Raw genomic sequence first — 16,758 nt, forward strand, 5'->3', positions numbered from 1 at the left:
CCTGCAAAGTCCTGCCCGCCCTACAAAGCTTAGATCAGTATAATGCCTACAATGCAACACGTTTAATCCCATCCCATTGTCATCGGACCCTCCCTACGCAAGCCAGGGGTAACTACCCCATACAAAACACCGCTATAAAGTGCCAACACACAAAATTAATATGTACCGCCCAAATATAGTTAACGGCATAATTTCGGGCAAATATTTTTGGGGTGGCAACACTGCGCAATAAGGTTGCCAATCGGCACGCTGCGCGCCATCTGGCGACTGTGCGCCTGTATTAATAATAATATTGTATGCACCTCTTTATTGGGCCATTGTGTTCGTATTAGTAACACTTGAGCATCCCCATCGGTCATTATAAACGATCATAACTGTATTTGAGGGTTGTTGAGTGATATTATTGACTTTAGTTAGAATTGGAAACATGATTACTTCTACAGTTATCATAAAAAACACACGCACGCACGTTAAGCCGTTGATCCCGGTTACTACTTACTGATGTAAGTAACTAGTCGTTACATGAGCCATGTCAGGGGCCTTTGGCGGCTCAATAATAACACTGATACCCGGGTTGAAGAGGTTGGTAATTCACCTCACAATCCACACGATAGAAGATAAAAAAATAAAGGCCAAAACTTAATTGTAACATTAAAAATAAGGTACGTAAATATAGGTGCGTAAGATCACGCCTATCTCCGGGTAGGGTAGGCAAAGACCACGGAATTTGACTTACTTCGATCCTGACATCACTTTCGCTTCTTCAACTCTAATCGAAGTCCTCATACATGATGGTTTAGAATACTCTTGACGTCCTGAATGTGTTCCCAGTCTGTACAGTCATGAGCAATATCATGTACCCACTTTAGAACCTTGTCGCACTATCATGTTTGACATTTAATGAGACTTACGGTTTAATTTGTCAAAAGGTTAATGTGACATAGTTTCAAAGTGTACACATATTAGTACTCGTGACCGTACGCCTAAGCCTTCATTTTCCAACTCTATCACTTACACCCGCAAATTACAGGGATTTCATAGAAACAAACAGATAATGGTTAATGCAATATTTATTAATAAATTTCACTGTTATCTCCTCAATCTATATGCACTTATAAACGAGTAATAATTTATTTTACACTTATCCACACTAGAATACATACACGTTACCGCCTATACCACGTCTGTATTGCGTTTTTTTTTACTCAAAAATATATTATAATTATACTATTTTTACAAATTGTTAAATTACAACCGGGACAGTTGGTCACACAGTGTTATTCAATAATAAATATGGTCAGTTAAGTTACCTTTATAATTTAAGACTGTAAAAATGCAAACATTACCAGTATAGTATGCAAATAAAGAATAATTTGAATAATATTCAATGTTATTTATTGTTTATATCGCAATATTCTTTATTATGTACAAAATATTATATTCAATTTGATATAATATATAGTCTTATTACAAAACGAAGACTAAAGATAAATTAGTTTTAAATTAATAATCCGCGCCACGAGAGATTTTAATGAAACTATTTGAAAATTCATAATAATTCGACATACAATATGCGACAGTAGCGCCGCTACCGCGGGACTTTCGCGCACGGACTATATTTTTTTAGTTTATGTTTTAGTCCTCGTTTCGTAATAGCACTGGAAATGTTTTTTTTTTTTTATTGCAGTGCATCATAGAAATTAAATGTACCTAATCATTTACCAACGCAAAAGCTAAATTAAATGTTGCCAGAATAAGAAAATCATAACGTTCGCACTTTTTTTCACTCCTTTTTTTTAATCGGCGGAAGTCATGTGGCCAACTATACCAGTGATGATTTAAAAAAAGAACAAGCTGTACTTATCCTGATACAGTTTTGTACGTCACTTTTGAATATCCAAACGCTTCCAAAAACTTTCCGAGTTAAAAATAATCTATACTACATTATAATCACAGCAATATTGATCTCTTATCGTTACAGTAATAAATAAGATAAATTAATTCGTTTCGGAGTAGGTATTCTATAGAAGAGCTGGAGACACAGTACGTACAACATCTATTATCTTTATACAATTATAAATGAGATAAGTTTGTTTAGAAATAGGCAGCTGAGAGATTTTTCAATGGTGCCTATTCGGGCGCACACAAACTTAACCTAATTTCTAGTTCGACTGCTCTTAAATTAGTGCCGTCCTTCACTAACAATAAGTACAAGAAAGAGATAGAGCTAGTTTTAGTCCTGTCAAATTCAGTTAAAATTAAGTGGGTGTTTGCCCGAATCAGTATCATTATTTTTATGACTCACCAAGTTACAAAGAGACATTATTCCTGTCACTATGAAGAAAAATACTAATGTTCATAACTCAGTAAAATGACTTAATTATATTCTACTTTTCTTTTTTTTATGTGGGTAATAACAAAAATCGCCCAGTTGCCTATTCAACGGCGGCAGGGGTGTGAAAACAAATCGCTGTAACGAAGCCCATTGCCACGTTTCCCAAAGCATTAATATCTCGCACCCCATGCATACATCAAAGAAAAAGGGTTGTGCAAAGGGCACACTCAATTATTACAAACGTTGGCACAAACAATTTACATTTTTATTCGAACACGCCACTCGGCGCGAAACTTCCTCTACTCAACAATAGATGGCGCTTATCTATATTTACAATATAATGTATTCAGTTTTACTAGCTTACTAATTTCCTTAATGCGACTGTTTTCTATCAAATTTTCCACTTCTATTCAATGACTGTACTTAGTTTAAATTTAAACTAAATTGGCGTTTTTGCTATAAACACAAAAAATTTACTTAGGTACCTAGCTCGAGTGAAAAACTTTACAGTAAACAGTCAGTCTTAAAACTAGGTTTGAACATCATCAGTTGCTTCTTAACGTTTAAATCGTGTTTACATTCATAACTGACATTCTATTGTACACAAATTAATAATAATAATGCACCATTTCCAATTTGAGAATTAAAAAGTCCTGAACAAACATCTTTAGGTACTAATGAAATCACTGGGAAAATACTTCGAATTGAATAACAGTCTCAAACTTACGAATTACGATACTGAGTTGTTCTCTTGTTGCATTTCACCCGCCAACACGTTGGCGTCTTGTCCTGCCGTCATGTTCAGTGCGTTCATAGACAAATGCGCGTCGGCGTAGTTGTGCGCGAGGTCGCCGCTAGATGGCGACTCCGCATTCGGGTTCTCAGACATCGACAGGAGTCGATGCGGGAACCCGAATAGCTGAGATCACTGAAGTCGTCCCCAGTAGTTCGACGCGAGGTCTGGCCCTTGCGACGGTATTTGCACTGGCACGCTCACCCCCGCTGATATTACACCTACGACAAAAGGAATGGGGTAAATAAAGGATTGCGACGGATTATTACCTAGTATTTTACTTCTGTTGCGAGGGTGACTTTTGCTGTTGACAAATATTGTATTTTACAAGATTATGGCCCTGTTTTACCACATGCTGATAAACTGCCTGATATTCTATATGCCGAATATGTTCTGGATAACCTATCAGACAGTTACTGATAACAATCTTTCAAGATTCAGATCTTTCAATCTGTCAAGAATGAACAACATTTATGGTGTAAAGTTACGTGAATACTTCGTTGTTTTTAATAGTAGATTTCTATATAAAAGTTTCAGTTCGACATTACAAAGTAAGTACGAGACAGACAGTAAAAGAGACAATCTAAACGATTCACGATATACCATAAACCAGCGGTCATAGACTCCAACTTTGAAGACCTTGTTTACAACAGATAATAAACCTTAACGAATCTACACGTCAACCCTTTAATGGATGCAGGAATAATAATTATCCACTGTATGGAATAGATGTCATTTTCAATAGATTGTTATATGTAAATAATAAAAACCTAACCTATACGTAGGTATACTAAGAATTTTAAACTAAATCATTAGATTCACAAAATTCGATAATGCAGCAAGGTTCGTAATTGAATGCGAAATCGGTTATCATCAAAGTGTAGCCTGTCTGTTCCAATATATCCTAATGTATAATAAGGTCCTATGTAACTCTGCAATGGCTACAATTTCCGTATTTTAACCCGATTACGGCGAAGCAAACAAAAAGGGTCATTTGTTTGACTGCTATATATGTATATATGTATGTGTGTATGCACGTCTGTTGCCACCTAACTTTTAAACAACCTTTCATAAATTAAGTAAATGAGTTTATTCGTAATATACCTAAATTGAATAGGCTCTTAAGTGGACATTAACTATGTATGTTCCGGATAGGTTTTATCTCCAAATCTTGCATAAAACTTCTAATGGAAGCACGTTATCTTCATAAATAAGACCCCAAAATAATATAAATAAAAGTTTAAAGACTAAAACAAAAACTACGGAAAAAGTACATAACAAAATATTCGAGATAGCCGTGGACGAATGCCAATCTAAGATCTGTCCTAAGAGTTTGCTTACCACGGTATACGACCACGGGATAATTTCAGAGAAATATTTTCTTGTTTCATCCTTTTTCCTTAGTCGGGTTTTAGATTTTAAACTTTTATTTTTGTTTTTCGAAGTGAGTAGTCTCTTATATATTCAGTTTTATTTATTAATGCTCGTTTATTTTAATCGACGTTTGAATCTTGTAAGCACCATATAAAGTGCGTAACTATAGCCGCGAAAACGGTGTAGTTATTCACGTGTTTAGGGGTGATAATAACGAGTAATGAGTGTAAACGCTAACCCCCGTGGCGCGAGCCGTTATCGCGCGTCTGCACGCCGGCGATGGCGGGAAAGGGGAAATAGGAGCGCGAAAATTGGCGTTGAGGTTATGTTGGGTTATTTGTGTTAGGTTATATGAAACTAATTCATCATCATCACGTTAGCGTTATCTCTTTTTTCTTAGGGTGCGCTTACCTAACAAAAGAAACTGTCTGACCTTCCAACCTACGAAAGGAAAACCAGCTCTAAACAGGCGTTTTTAGGGTTTTTATCTTTAAGTACTATTCGAATTGTAAGTCAATTAAACTCATGGATATCTTGGAAAATATCACAATACAAAAACGAAACAATAGTGTAGGGGAAGGCCGGGCATAGTGGATACCTTAAGGTATTTAAGGTTATAGCAGAAAAGATTTACAATACAAAAACAAAATAATTATCACAAATCAATCTTTATTTATTGCTCTTACAAATACGAATATCAGTAACCAAGAATATTTAAACAATAATCAACTGCAGTTAAAATAAAAAAAAGTACGATTGTATTCGCTTTGCCCGGTACCCCGGGTAAAGCGGATACCGCACTTGGGCAAAGTGAATACCCATAATCAGACTCTGAAAATATAGAAATAACTTTGATTAACTGAAACAAATAACTTTTATTGACCATAAAATTATAAAATTAAGATTGGCAATTGTCACAGGTATACCCTTATGTGCCATCAAAAGCAGAACAATCTTCGTGACACCATTGTTGACAAATGTCACATCGAATCCAATTTTCAATTAATTTACCGTCTTCTTTTGTATATATTTTCCTAATCATCGGTGAAAACAGTTTTTTTTTATATTTATTCATAATCTGAAACAAGTAAAACACCTTTTTAGATAATAAGTCATCAGTGGATATGGTATCCACTTTGCCCTACTCACTTTGCCCCACTAGGTAAATTTTGAGCTTAACACATTTCATGCAAAAACTAATAATTCTGACTTTCTGTTAAATATACCATAAAAATCTACTTTGGTATGCTACTGAATTAAGACATTCCTAATAATCAAGAACTAGTAATATAGGAGAATTAATCAATGTACTTACCGCTTAAAATCAATCTTTTATTTACGAAAACACAAATCTCCACTCCGCGGAAGGGACACGACGCGGCCTCTCGTTTCTATGTTTGCCGCGTATTAATCCAAGATGGCCCGACGTAACAGTAGTGGTGTGTTGAATTAACATCTAATATTTTAGGAGTAGTGGGGAGTATTCGCTTTGCCCGGGGTATTCACTTTGGCCAGCCTTCCCCTAAGTATTCTTAATTCTTCCTTAACTTTACCTCAGATGATCTGCAGATACGAAAACCCCTTCAAATTCTGTTCCAATTCCTAGACAGATACCAAACCCGCAAGCTAGGTAGCCTAATAGCATCCTGCTACGGATATCAAACGCAATCGTCTCGTGCTGTAATACGATTGTGTGTAATAAACGGAATACGATCAGAATCCTGTTATCGATGACGGTACACGGTCGTAATAGCCTAGACTGGACCGAGCATGTGTTGAGTGACGTCACTTGTAGCCAGAGTTATGTGGCTGGACCTTCCTGATTGCATTGAGATTTGATTTGGTAGATAGCTAGATATCGAAATAACCTGAAGCGTTGAACAGTGTTCAAGGATTTCAACAGAAAATAAAGACCATGATCTGAATTAACAAATGAAAATAATCTTTATAGTACTAATGATAGGTTTCCATTAGAGCCGTGGTACTCCAGTTGGTAGGATGCTTGACTCTCATTGTGAGGTCGCTGGTTCGAATCTTAACACGGGCCTAAACCGATGATTTCCTAAATTTATTTCGTATTCATGTTTGTGTATCAGTGCTCCGCGGCGAACCCGTGAAGAGGAAATTTTCGAAAAATGCGTTTCTGAAATGTGTGACCTAACCTATAGGCTTTTACCTTCATGGGTTGGAAGGTCAGACAACCAATCCCTGTGAAACGGGATAACACTGGGTAGATAATGATACCTAATGAATAACAGCATTCCATCAAAGTATGGCCAGTCTACATGCGAAAGCATATCGCAGTCACAACACTAGTAGAGACTTTTGTCATTAAAAACAGAATAAGACAAAAATGACAGTCAGGACAGAAATATTCAGAACCCCACATTAACTCTGAAATCGTGAAAGAACGCTTTACAATACGAAAAAATAGCACAATTCGCATTATTTAATACCGCGAAGCTGGAAATGGTGGAAATGCAGCCGTCGAAACGGCGCAAAAGAGTAAATGAAACGAGAGCGTGCATTTTGAAAAACTGAAAAACTCCTTTGTTCTTTCTAGCAGTGGAAACTCGGCAGTCGAACAATGCCACGAAACGCCCCAAACAACAATATTTCATACCGCTTTCCGCCACCTACGGCTAAAAATGTCCGCCGCATGATATATAACATCAAATGGAAAAGTTACGGCTTTTTAAAACAATGGCAACGCCAACGCCTCACGGTTTGTTCTTTTCCTGAATAATAAATCTGCTTTTATGTTTAGGCATTTTTGTAGCAGCGCTGAAATTAAAGCGCCGCTGCGTACGCTTCTTTTTGCTGCGAAATTTAATTTGTGTGTTTGTATATGTAGGTAGGTATCTATGTAGGTATCTATACGGAAATTAAATAGTGCTTATGTTGGATATTTGTTAACGGAAACAGTCGATATTCAAAATCAATTTAAAAGCCATTTGTAAGGAACAGACAACGGCAAATCCAATCGGGGCATGAACTCCTATTTTCCCTCTTTCCTCCCTTTTTTATTTTTTTGTTTCCCCCGTCATGTCGCGGTCTTGTGAGCTAGACGCCCCTTGCTCTTGACTCAGCGTTTTTTACATTTTATTAGGAAGTTGGTAAATATTTTCCGAGGCCTCTCTTGATTTTGTCGATTTTGTAACATTTTTATACTTTTGCTTTGAATTCTATAATTGTAGTTATGCGGGTTTTATTAATATCTAGACGTTTCATTATTTAAGCTTCTAGTCTGCAAGCTACGTGAAGAATATCTTATTGAGGTTTAACCAATTTGCTTAGACGTTATGTAAGTTAGGCGTTCTTTCATTGTCTACTAAGCTGATGTGATAATTAGCATAACTTTAACATTGTAATCTATATAACATTGTATTTTATAAAGGTGGTCGTATCGGAGATACGAACGCTCAGCGGTTGGTCTTTCTATTTTCTTACTTCCGTATTACTTTACACAACTGTGACACAAATTAGACGTACAGAATTATGACAATGATGTTGTATTTAGGCCCCATGGTCACTTAAATTACGAACAAGCACAAAATTTTAATTAAGAATAAGAAAAGTATGAACTGACGGACAATGTAGATTCAGATCGCGTTCTCTGTTTTCGGATCGGTAAAAACCCTTAAAAATCCCAACTTTTCTGGTAATGTCAACAGGTTAGGCTTTGTAACATAATACTAGTACTACATAATTGAATGAGTTAATGTTCCTTAAAATTAATAAATAAAAAAGATGCTTACCTGTGCTAGCAGCAGCCTGCGGTTGCGAGTAAGCCCCGTGCTGCTGATGCGCCGCCGGTGCTCTGGAGTACCCTCCACTACCCAACACGTCACCAAACATGTAAGGGTACCCGCCGTCCCGCTGTTGCAGACACGACGACGACAGCCCACCCGACATCGAACTGTCGGAAGCAATGGCACTGTCAATACACATTCGAAAAACAAATACGAATAAATAGACAGAATGGAGTGAAAATAATAATTAAAATATTGTCTGTGATCAAAATTAAAAAAGTACCTAGACAGAATACAGTAAGAAAATGGTATAAATAAATGAAAAAAAAATATACATTTTATATTTACAATTAAAACTAAAATTGGTCATGATATCACAATATACTTATTCTTCTTTTCTCGTGTGGGTTATGAGGTGGATTACCAACCTCATCAACCCTGGTGTCATTGTTACTATTGAGCCGCCAAAGGCCCCTGGCATGACTCATGTAACGACTACGTACTTACATCAGTAAGTAGTAACCGGGACCAACGGCTTAACGTCCCTTCCGAAGCACGGATCATCTTACTTTATGCTTATTTATTTTTCTTTCTTTATACTTATTTATAGGTACGATAAAATTACTTTAGTAAATGCAGTAAACCTCATACAACAAATTGTTAGTGCAGACTAAAAGTAAGTAGGTACCTACTTATGATTACCCGACAAACTAACGACCGCTAAGTATTCTTCGAGACGAGAACTAATTCAAGTTCCTATGAAAACTTACGAGGAGGAAAAGTGTGAACACTGCAAAAAAGGGATATAACGAAATTTATTCCGTAGACTGAACTAAAGGGGCAACTTCTCGTCTCACTAAGTTAATTTGCTCGACGACAAAAGCTAAAGCCCGTAGTTCACTATTAAAAATCAATCCAAGTGGAAAGTCGGACGACCTTCGGCGGAACTTTAGAACGTCTCGGTGCATTGGCGGGAAAACGCAAGGAGGCGCGACCTTTGCCGCTCGATTTCGCGCGCAATTCAATTAGTGCTGCTACCCGCCGATAGATGGCGTAAGGAGGTCACGTATGAGAATTTCAATAGACTCACTGAAAACCCGTGCTTATTGGACTTGCGGTTCGTTATTGATGTTTCGTCGTCAAATGAATTTATAAAATGAATGTATTTTCAATCTTTAGACATTGTTTCGTATTAGTTTCAACAAAAGAAATATCGGAGGTGGTTTTTCTTTAAACCTATTATTTCTTTCAAAATAAAGAAATTGTTTGTTTTCTTTTCAATGTCCTACAGATTTTTTTTTTAAATTCAGTTTTTTTATACTTTACATTAATTAGGTATACTTTACGTAAAAAACGCACATGTCCAAAAACACCTTTACCTTAGATACCGATTACTTGTCCGTAGTCCGTACCTATTAGGTATTTATTGTTCAAATCATGTCACATAAAAAATAACAAAGAATTGAGATAAGAAAAAAGTTTCGATTGAAGGATACAGATAAATGGAAAATGCTACACCGACAAGAGTGTTCCTGATACTTCTTGGTTATTGTCTGACTTACCTATAAGAATCGCTCATAGTAGCAATGGGCTGTGGTATGGGGCTATACATGGAGTTGAAGCCTCCGTTGAGGGGGAGCCGCGGGGCGGGGGGCGCGGGGGGCGAAGCCGCCGGCGCGTCCCGTCTCTGGCTTCGGAGCTTCTCTTCGCGCCGCCACTTCGCGCGCCGATTCGAAAACCAAACCTGTGTATAAAAAAATAATTAATAAATTGCGCGTAATGAAAAAGTAATTTCTTTTAAAATATTGTCACGTTCCAATTTTGAGTGTTGAATTTCTTTTTATTATGTGGGCAGGTTGAATAGTGTAGAGAAATCAATTGTAAAGTGTAATATTTTATAACTGTATGCACAAGTCAATTCCAAATTGTTTTTAGAATGTGGTTATTTGTTGACATATCCAATACAGGCCAATCTTTAATTCTAGGTACCTAGGTATAGACATTACATTTAGTAAGTATATTTGCTATTACTTTAGCATAATTACACACATAAGACAATATTTACATTATAACCCCACCACCGTTTTAATTTTTTGAGTAAGTTGCGTGTATGATGAACTTCTGAACCTATTAGTTATTAACCAAAACATAAAAGTGAAAAACTCCAGTCCCTGGTTGGGCGCCAATAGGAAAATCGTTTATTTTAATTCGAATAAATGATTCTAACTCGTTTCACTATTCTCATCGCGATTAGGCATTCTAATTAGTCGCATGGGACCAATTTGAATTTTAAAAATCGAATAATATGGCCGCCTGTTGTACTCTTTTTATTTCTCTTTTGTTTTTTAATGTTTGTGCAATATTTGTTATGTTAATAAATTGCAATTAGTATAATATTACGTAGGTATGTGTTGAATATAAGCCACCTAGGCTGCCAGGGAACAAACGGGCGTCTTGCGATAACTTTATTATAACTACAAATTTTAATGATTACGAAATCACTTCTATAGGTACTTACCTAGCCTTTAAATTACTACTTACGATAACGGGCTTGGCTCTTTAAAGTGTCTAAGTAAGTAATAACACATAAGTACCACGTATATGACGTCATAATTTTAATAACGCTAACTAACGATGGCGTGTCATCTACGCTGCTAATTATGGCTTGTATTAAAATTGAAACTAAGTAATTATGACGGTGATAGTCTCGTAGGGGGCCACATGTAAAATCTACTCCATTATTTTAATTAACTTCAACCGTAATTACGTACTTGAGGTTAGATTTCTCCTTGTTTTTCGTTATTTGTTTTTTGTAATGTTATGAAACGGAAAAACACAGACACCACTTGAAATCTTCTTTTCATTCCTCTCCATAGATACCTAGGTAGATTTGATATGCTTTTGATGTGCGTCACCCAACAGGGTCCACATAATATCTGCGTCGTGGTTCACGCCGCGACTTGTGCTGAGTGAGGCCCTTTTATCTCAGGACGTCGACCACCACCAAATGATCATTTCGACAAACATCCGTCTTGCTTATTTTGTAATTGTTTAGTGGAAATTTGATATGATGTTATTGTCTTTTTTTGTGCGTGGCGCCCTTTAATAATAAACTATTTCTATTCTATTCTTTTACAGGGATGGTATTGCGGTGGTTTCAGCAAAATTATTGTTTGCTTTATATCTTTTATTTCGAACTAGGTACACTACCAGAGTATTTTAATTCTACTTAACAAGAGTTAACAAGTAAATTTTTTTCGTATATTTTCATCAAATAACAAAGTCAAGTTGTCAACAAAACGGTTTAATAAAGTTAGGAGTCTTGAAAACTGAAGTTGTGAATGGACTGTTGAATAATTCGACCGTGCTATGTGACATTGGGCTGCGTGAAACGGAACGCAAGCGGAAGTAGCGCTCACGTGCGCGTCTCTTCCGCTGCCGACAGTCATGGCGACGGCAATATGGCGGACGGCTTTCCCGCGCTTTCAGTGGAGCTTGAAGACGGCTTTAATCTAATTGTTTGTAAATGCTTTCTATTTTGTCGTGTTTCCTTAAGATCCGATTAAAAGATTTCCTTATTTTGAATTTTATTGTTTCTACTGATCAGGTCACTTTTATTTAGGTAGATACCTATTTCATTTCCTTTAATCATCTTTAGACAAATTATTTATAATAGTTATATGTATGTCATGTACATACAGGGTGACTACTGGCTACCTTGGAGATGCTATTACGTCTTGTTTGAAGTAGAAACCTATCTACTTTGAATATACCTACTTACCTACTAAATACTTACTCCAATGTTGACTCAAACAAACTTTTGTACCAACACAAGGATTAGGTACCTACTCCAGCAATACATCTATAACAATAGTAACATTATCAAGCAATATTTTTCCTAAAGGAAACGCTCGGAAAAACCAGCCGCGTTCAAAGAGGTCACAGAAGGCAATATGTCATAATATTATTGCTTCGGCCTCGAACAAAATCGGCAAAATGTTACCTACAATATTTTATCCCTACCCTACATAAAGGTCCTTCTGGGCTCAATACCACTACTTTTACGCAAAAATGTATGCTTATACGAGGAAAGGAGGCAGGCGAAAAAGTATTAGTAAGTTGTAACTTCAAACGATTTCGTACATATTCAAAAGATGCTCGTCGAATATATATTTTTATGTGAATAGTGAAATAGGAATAGCGGAACCGGAACTTATACCTACACTGTCCCATAAGCAATACCTTACTACGGAAATGACTCCTGACATATGTACTCTACGCAAAACTCCATCCAACTAAATCGGCTAATTAGAATAAAATACACGCTGACAAAGTTGACGCATTTTGAACGTGGAAATAAGCTTCACCATTTAAAAGTATGAAATAACCTCTACGAGGCCCTTCATATACAAATGAACACATACAAAATACTTCAATTTACGAGAGAGATTCACCCTCCTATTGTACAACACACTTTACGTTACAGTAAAATAAAACATTATGACGTTTCTCGTTTTTTCCCATCCCGCCTATAGATATTTCTCCCTGACAGCGATGACAGGCCCTTTCCCGCCTCTCCTGTCATTTCCCGTTGGCCTTTTATAAATTGTTCCAACCCTCATAGTTCGGACGAAATAATGTTACAGAAGGGTTCTTACCAAATGGAATTTACCATAATTCCGTTATTTCGCAGTCGAGTTGCGCGCTTATAATTGTTTTTGTGTCTAACAAGATTATTGCTTGGAACCATAGTTTTAAATTTTGTTTGCAACATGTATTTTAGTTGTGTTCATTTCGACTTGTTTTTCCTCATTAGGAAGTTTTCTCGTTATCCATACGAGGTAATGCATGGTTGTGAATGTAAAATGGCAAAACCTAACCATACAGCGAATGAACTGTATATTAAATATTAGATATTCAATAAAATATATTTTAAAAGTTATATTAATAGATAAAACATCACGTCTAACGTATTATTCCAACTTCAATGAGACACTTTTCAGGCAACGTTCCCCAAAATCAAAATAGATGGCGCTGTCCAGATTTTACGTGATAATTAGCTGTTTTTTCATTGCTCGGGTACTTCTGGGGCACGGGCCTTCCCTATGGGTGGATAGGGTGATCGGGCTTTAAACCATCACGCGGGCCCAGTGCGGATTGATGGTTATTAACGACTGCTAATGCAGCCGTTCCCAACGGCTTAACGTGCCTTCCGAAGCACGAAGGAGCTCGAGAATTTTTTTTTTGTGGTCACCCATCCTATGACCGGCCTTTGCGAAAGTTGCTTAACTTCAACAATCGCAGCCCGAGCGCGGTTACAGCTGCGCCACCGAGCTCCTCGGGAACTTATTTATTCAAAAATATAATGTAATGGTAGAGATATATATAAAAATAATTGCTTTTTATTCGGATCAGATGTGGTATAGAATTATGTTGCCACCTATATTGCTTCTCTTTATTTTGATCAGAATAATAATGGGAAGATGAGTTGTGCCTGGGTGTAATAACAAGGGCCATCACTTATACCCAAAAACAAAGATAAAAGATGCTTTTTGTCTATTATCAATGTAATTAGAAAGTTAAATGAAGGCAACTCTGTACAACGCCATCTATATTTTTTTTGATGGAACTTAGTCTGAAAAGTCCCTCGCTGTTATAAGTAAGTACCTACATATTGTGTCATACTATGTTTTAAAGACTTTCATATTATAACGCAATGACTTATACAACGCGAAACAAGTTTTGAATGTCTCTATCAGCAACAAACAATTAATCGTAACACCTTAAACATAAAAACAAGATAAATCTGAAAGCCGTTGCACCACAAGCCTCGCCACTTATTTATGTCTGAAGCAGTTTTTCACCCTTATATCTAGAGGGCTAGGGTAAAAATCTCCCCGCTTTGGGGTAAATCTGCTCAGTTTTGTGCGGGTGCCAATTTTTCAAAACACTCCCTCTCGTGAGCGGAAACGCGCCCCCGCTTCCTGTAGGCTGAAGGATCGATACGACCCCTCACTAGGGTGACTAGATGGAAATATGTAAGTATGAATATTTTAATATCATGTATTTTAAGGTGACCTCTGTGAAATGGTCGAGTGTCCTTTTAGACAGGATTGGGTAGTTTCCTAGGTCAAATATAAATTATGAAATTCTAATTAATAAATAAAAACGGTGTCTTTTTTTCTATTTAACTTATTTATGAATTTTAATAAAGAAAAATGTAATACGTGCGACATTTTGTCACGTTTTTCTATGACGTCACAGGTTGCTTTTTCATACAAATTCCGCAGTAATGTCGTGTTTTGACGTTTAGTAAATAGTAACTGATTTGACTAGTTAGAAACTACCCTATTATTTAGGTTCGATGTGTGTTTAATTATTTTAAGAAAGTTTTTTAAAGTCAATGTTACAAATTATTACGCGTGGCAGCTATTAATATTAACTGTTACAAGTATCGTGTTTTGCTAAACAGTTGAAAACGAATGATTCGTTTAGGATATCAATCTTGTAGTCACCAGGCAAAATTGAGTAACAAATTATTTTCGTAACTAATTTAAATATTATTCAAAGTTTTATTCTTTACCTCGTTCCAATACGTTGAACTGTAACTTTCCAGACTAATATCATTAATTATTTACATTACATGCAATGAATATAAAATACATAGTAGGTATAGTGTTAGTGACATCGTAACGAAAACTTTGAGGGATGGTTCAGACCATGATTCTGAGTTGATATCTAATGGAATTTTCCTTCACAAAAGTACGGAACTAAAAATAAACAAAACACTAAAATTTTCATCAATTTTCCGACAGGAAATTGATATCAACTCAGAATCATAGTCTGACTCATCCCCTTAAGTTTCGTTACCATGTCACTAACACCCGTACATATAAGGTGTAAGTGTCATCATAACGAATACTGAATGGAATGATTTCGCTCGTGATTCTGAGTTAATATCAAGTTCCGACGAAAAATTCCACTTGATATTAGCTCAGAATCATGATCTGAATCATCCCCCTCATTATTCGTTATGATATCCCTGACACCCTATATTATTATAATTCTGTTTTCAATCTCAATATTTTGTACGGTCTAGTAGTTAATGCTATCCGAAACAAACCTCACGTCAAAAATAAATCCTTCAATAGATACATAGGATTTCTCTTTCCAGGAGACTTGTACTTCTACCCACCCCTATAGGGATTATAGTAGAGGTGTTCATATGATGTGTCCATCATTCAACTTAAGACATCATATGCAATGTGGATGGAAATTGTCTTTTGATTACTTACTGTAGCTCTGTCCACCCCGTTAGGGATGACGTGGTAAGCAGTACCTTTGTTCGTGGGTAGTGTCTAACTGCGTCTTTAATCCTACAAAGAAATTGTTTTCCGTCTGTATTCTCCGTTCGTTTGATGAAAAAAGTAAATTTTTCCCAAGTCCGAGAACCCCCCAGATTCTTATCCCCCCTACAACATTCCTGCACAGCCTTGAACCCCGCAACACGTGGCGTCTGAATACAAAACGATGTTCACGCCGGTCTTACACCGTTTTACACTCAAATTGAGCTTTACACGTCTCTGTTAGAGTCTAATGTGGCTTGTGATGACTCCGCACCGAGGTAAGGTTGACGCGTAAGGTAGGTATTTAATTCAAAATTATTCTGATTTCTGCTTGTGTTGATTTTTAACATGTCCGCTTTATAGGTCAGATGATACATTCTGTTTTAGGTAATAAACAGTATTTTTGATGTTTCCGAGAAGTTAATGACTAAGTAATTAAAACTTTAACATTGGCTAACCAATCAGAACCAAAATAAACACGTGTTAGGGCAGAACTTGCTTTACGCTCCACCAGACCAATTGTTCCCTAAATCCTTTAAAAAAGTTGTATTATACCCAATTGACATCATCTCTTGTATAGGTTGTAATTTCAGTGATCGGATTCGCCTACCGCGTTGTTAGGGTCATTATTATGCCGCTATAAACTCCTGACATGCCCCTGGCATAGCATGCCATGACAAGTACATGTACCTAACACAGCTATTAAAAAATGCATATCTTCCTGGCAAAATGTCATATTCGTGTAGGTACCATAGTTCCTGAAATTTAATTTTGAATTTTGGCAGCCCTAAAGACTACTTCTCAATGGTTGGCGGGCGAAGTGACGTTGCATCGTACGTACCGCGAATGTTAACTACCGCCCGACAGAGGTTAATGTGAACGCTTAGCTCGCGCTCAAAACAATGTCGACGCCATTTTGGATTCTTTTTTTGAAGAAAACTCCGGTCCGAAGTTTCGCACTTTACTTGTATCGGAGTTTCGGAAAATGGCTGTTCTTTGCCAACTTCGTGGCTATTAGGATGAATAAGGAAGGAAATACAAAGTTGTATGATTGTGATATAATAGACTGTAGGTATACTTATATAAAGCGTGAATCAATACTGTTTTTCTGACTTACGAGTGCCTACTAATACGAGGACTGCTAAAAAATAAGATACG

General features: G+C 36.7%; 1 protein-coding gene across 1 annotated transcript in view; it reads right to left on the minus strand.

Annotated features, from left to right (window-relative positions):
* Positions 1 to 3,260: 3,260 nt before the first annotated feature.
* LOC126375525 (paired box protein Pax-6) overlaps positions 3,261 to 16,758 on the minus strand; it is a 57,375-nt gene continuing 43,877 nt past the window's right edge. Inside the window, exons 6-8 of the mRNA XM_050022499.1 lie at positions 9,817 to 9,998; positions 8,261 to 8,421; positions 3,261 to 3,349 (exon numbers count right to left, since the gene is read on the minus strand). Coding sequence (XP_049878456.1) covers positions 3,261 to 3,349; positions 8,261 to 8,421; positions 9,817 to 9,998 — 432 coding nt within the window. The remainder of the gene's footprint in view (positions 3,350 to 8,260; positions 8,422 to 9,816; positions 9,999 to 16,758) is intronic.

This window comes from Pectinophora gossypiella, chromosome 19 (assembly GCF_024362695.1).
Source record: "Pectinophora gossypiella chromosome 19, ilPecGoss1.1, whole genome shotgun sequence".
NCBI classification, from domain to species: Eukaryota; Metazoa; Arthropoda; class Insecta; order Lepidoptera; family Gelechiidae; genus Pectinophora; species Pectinophora gossypiella.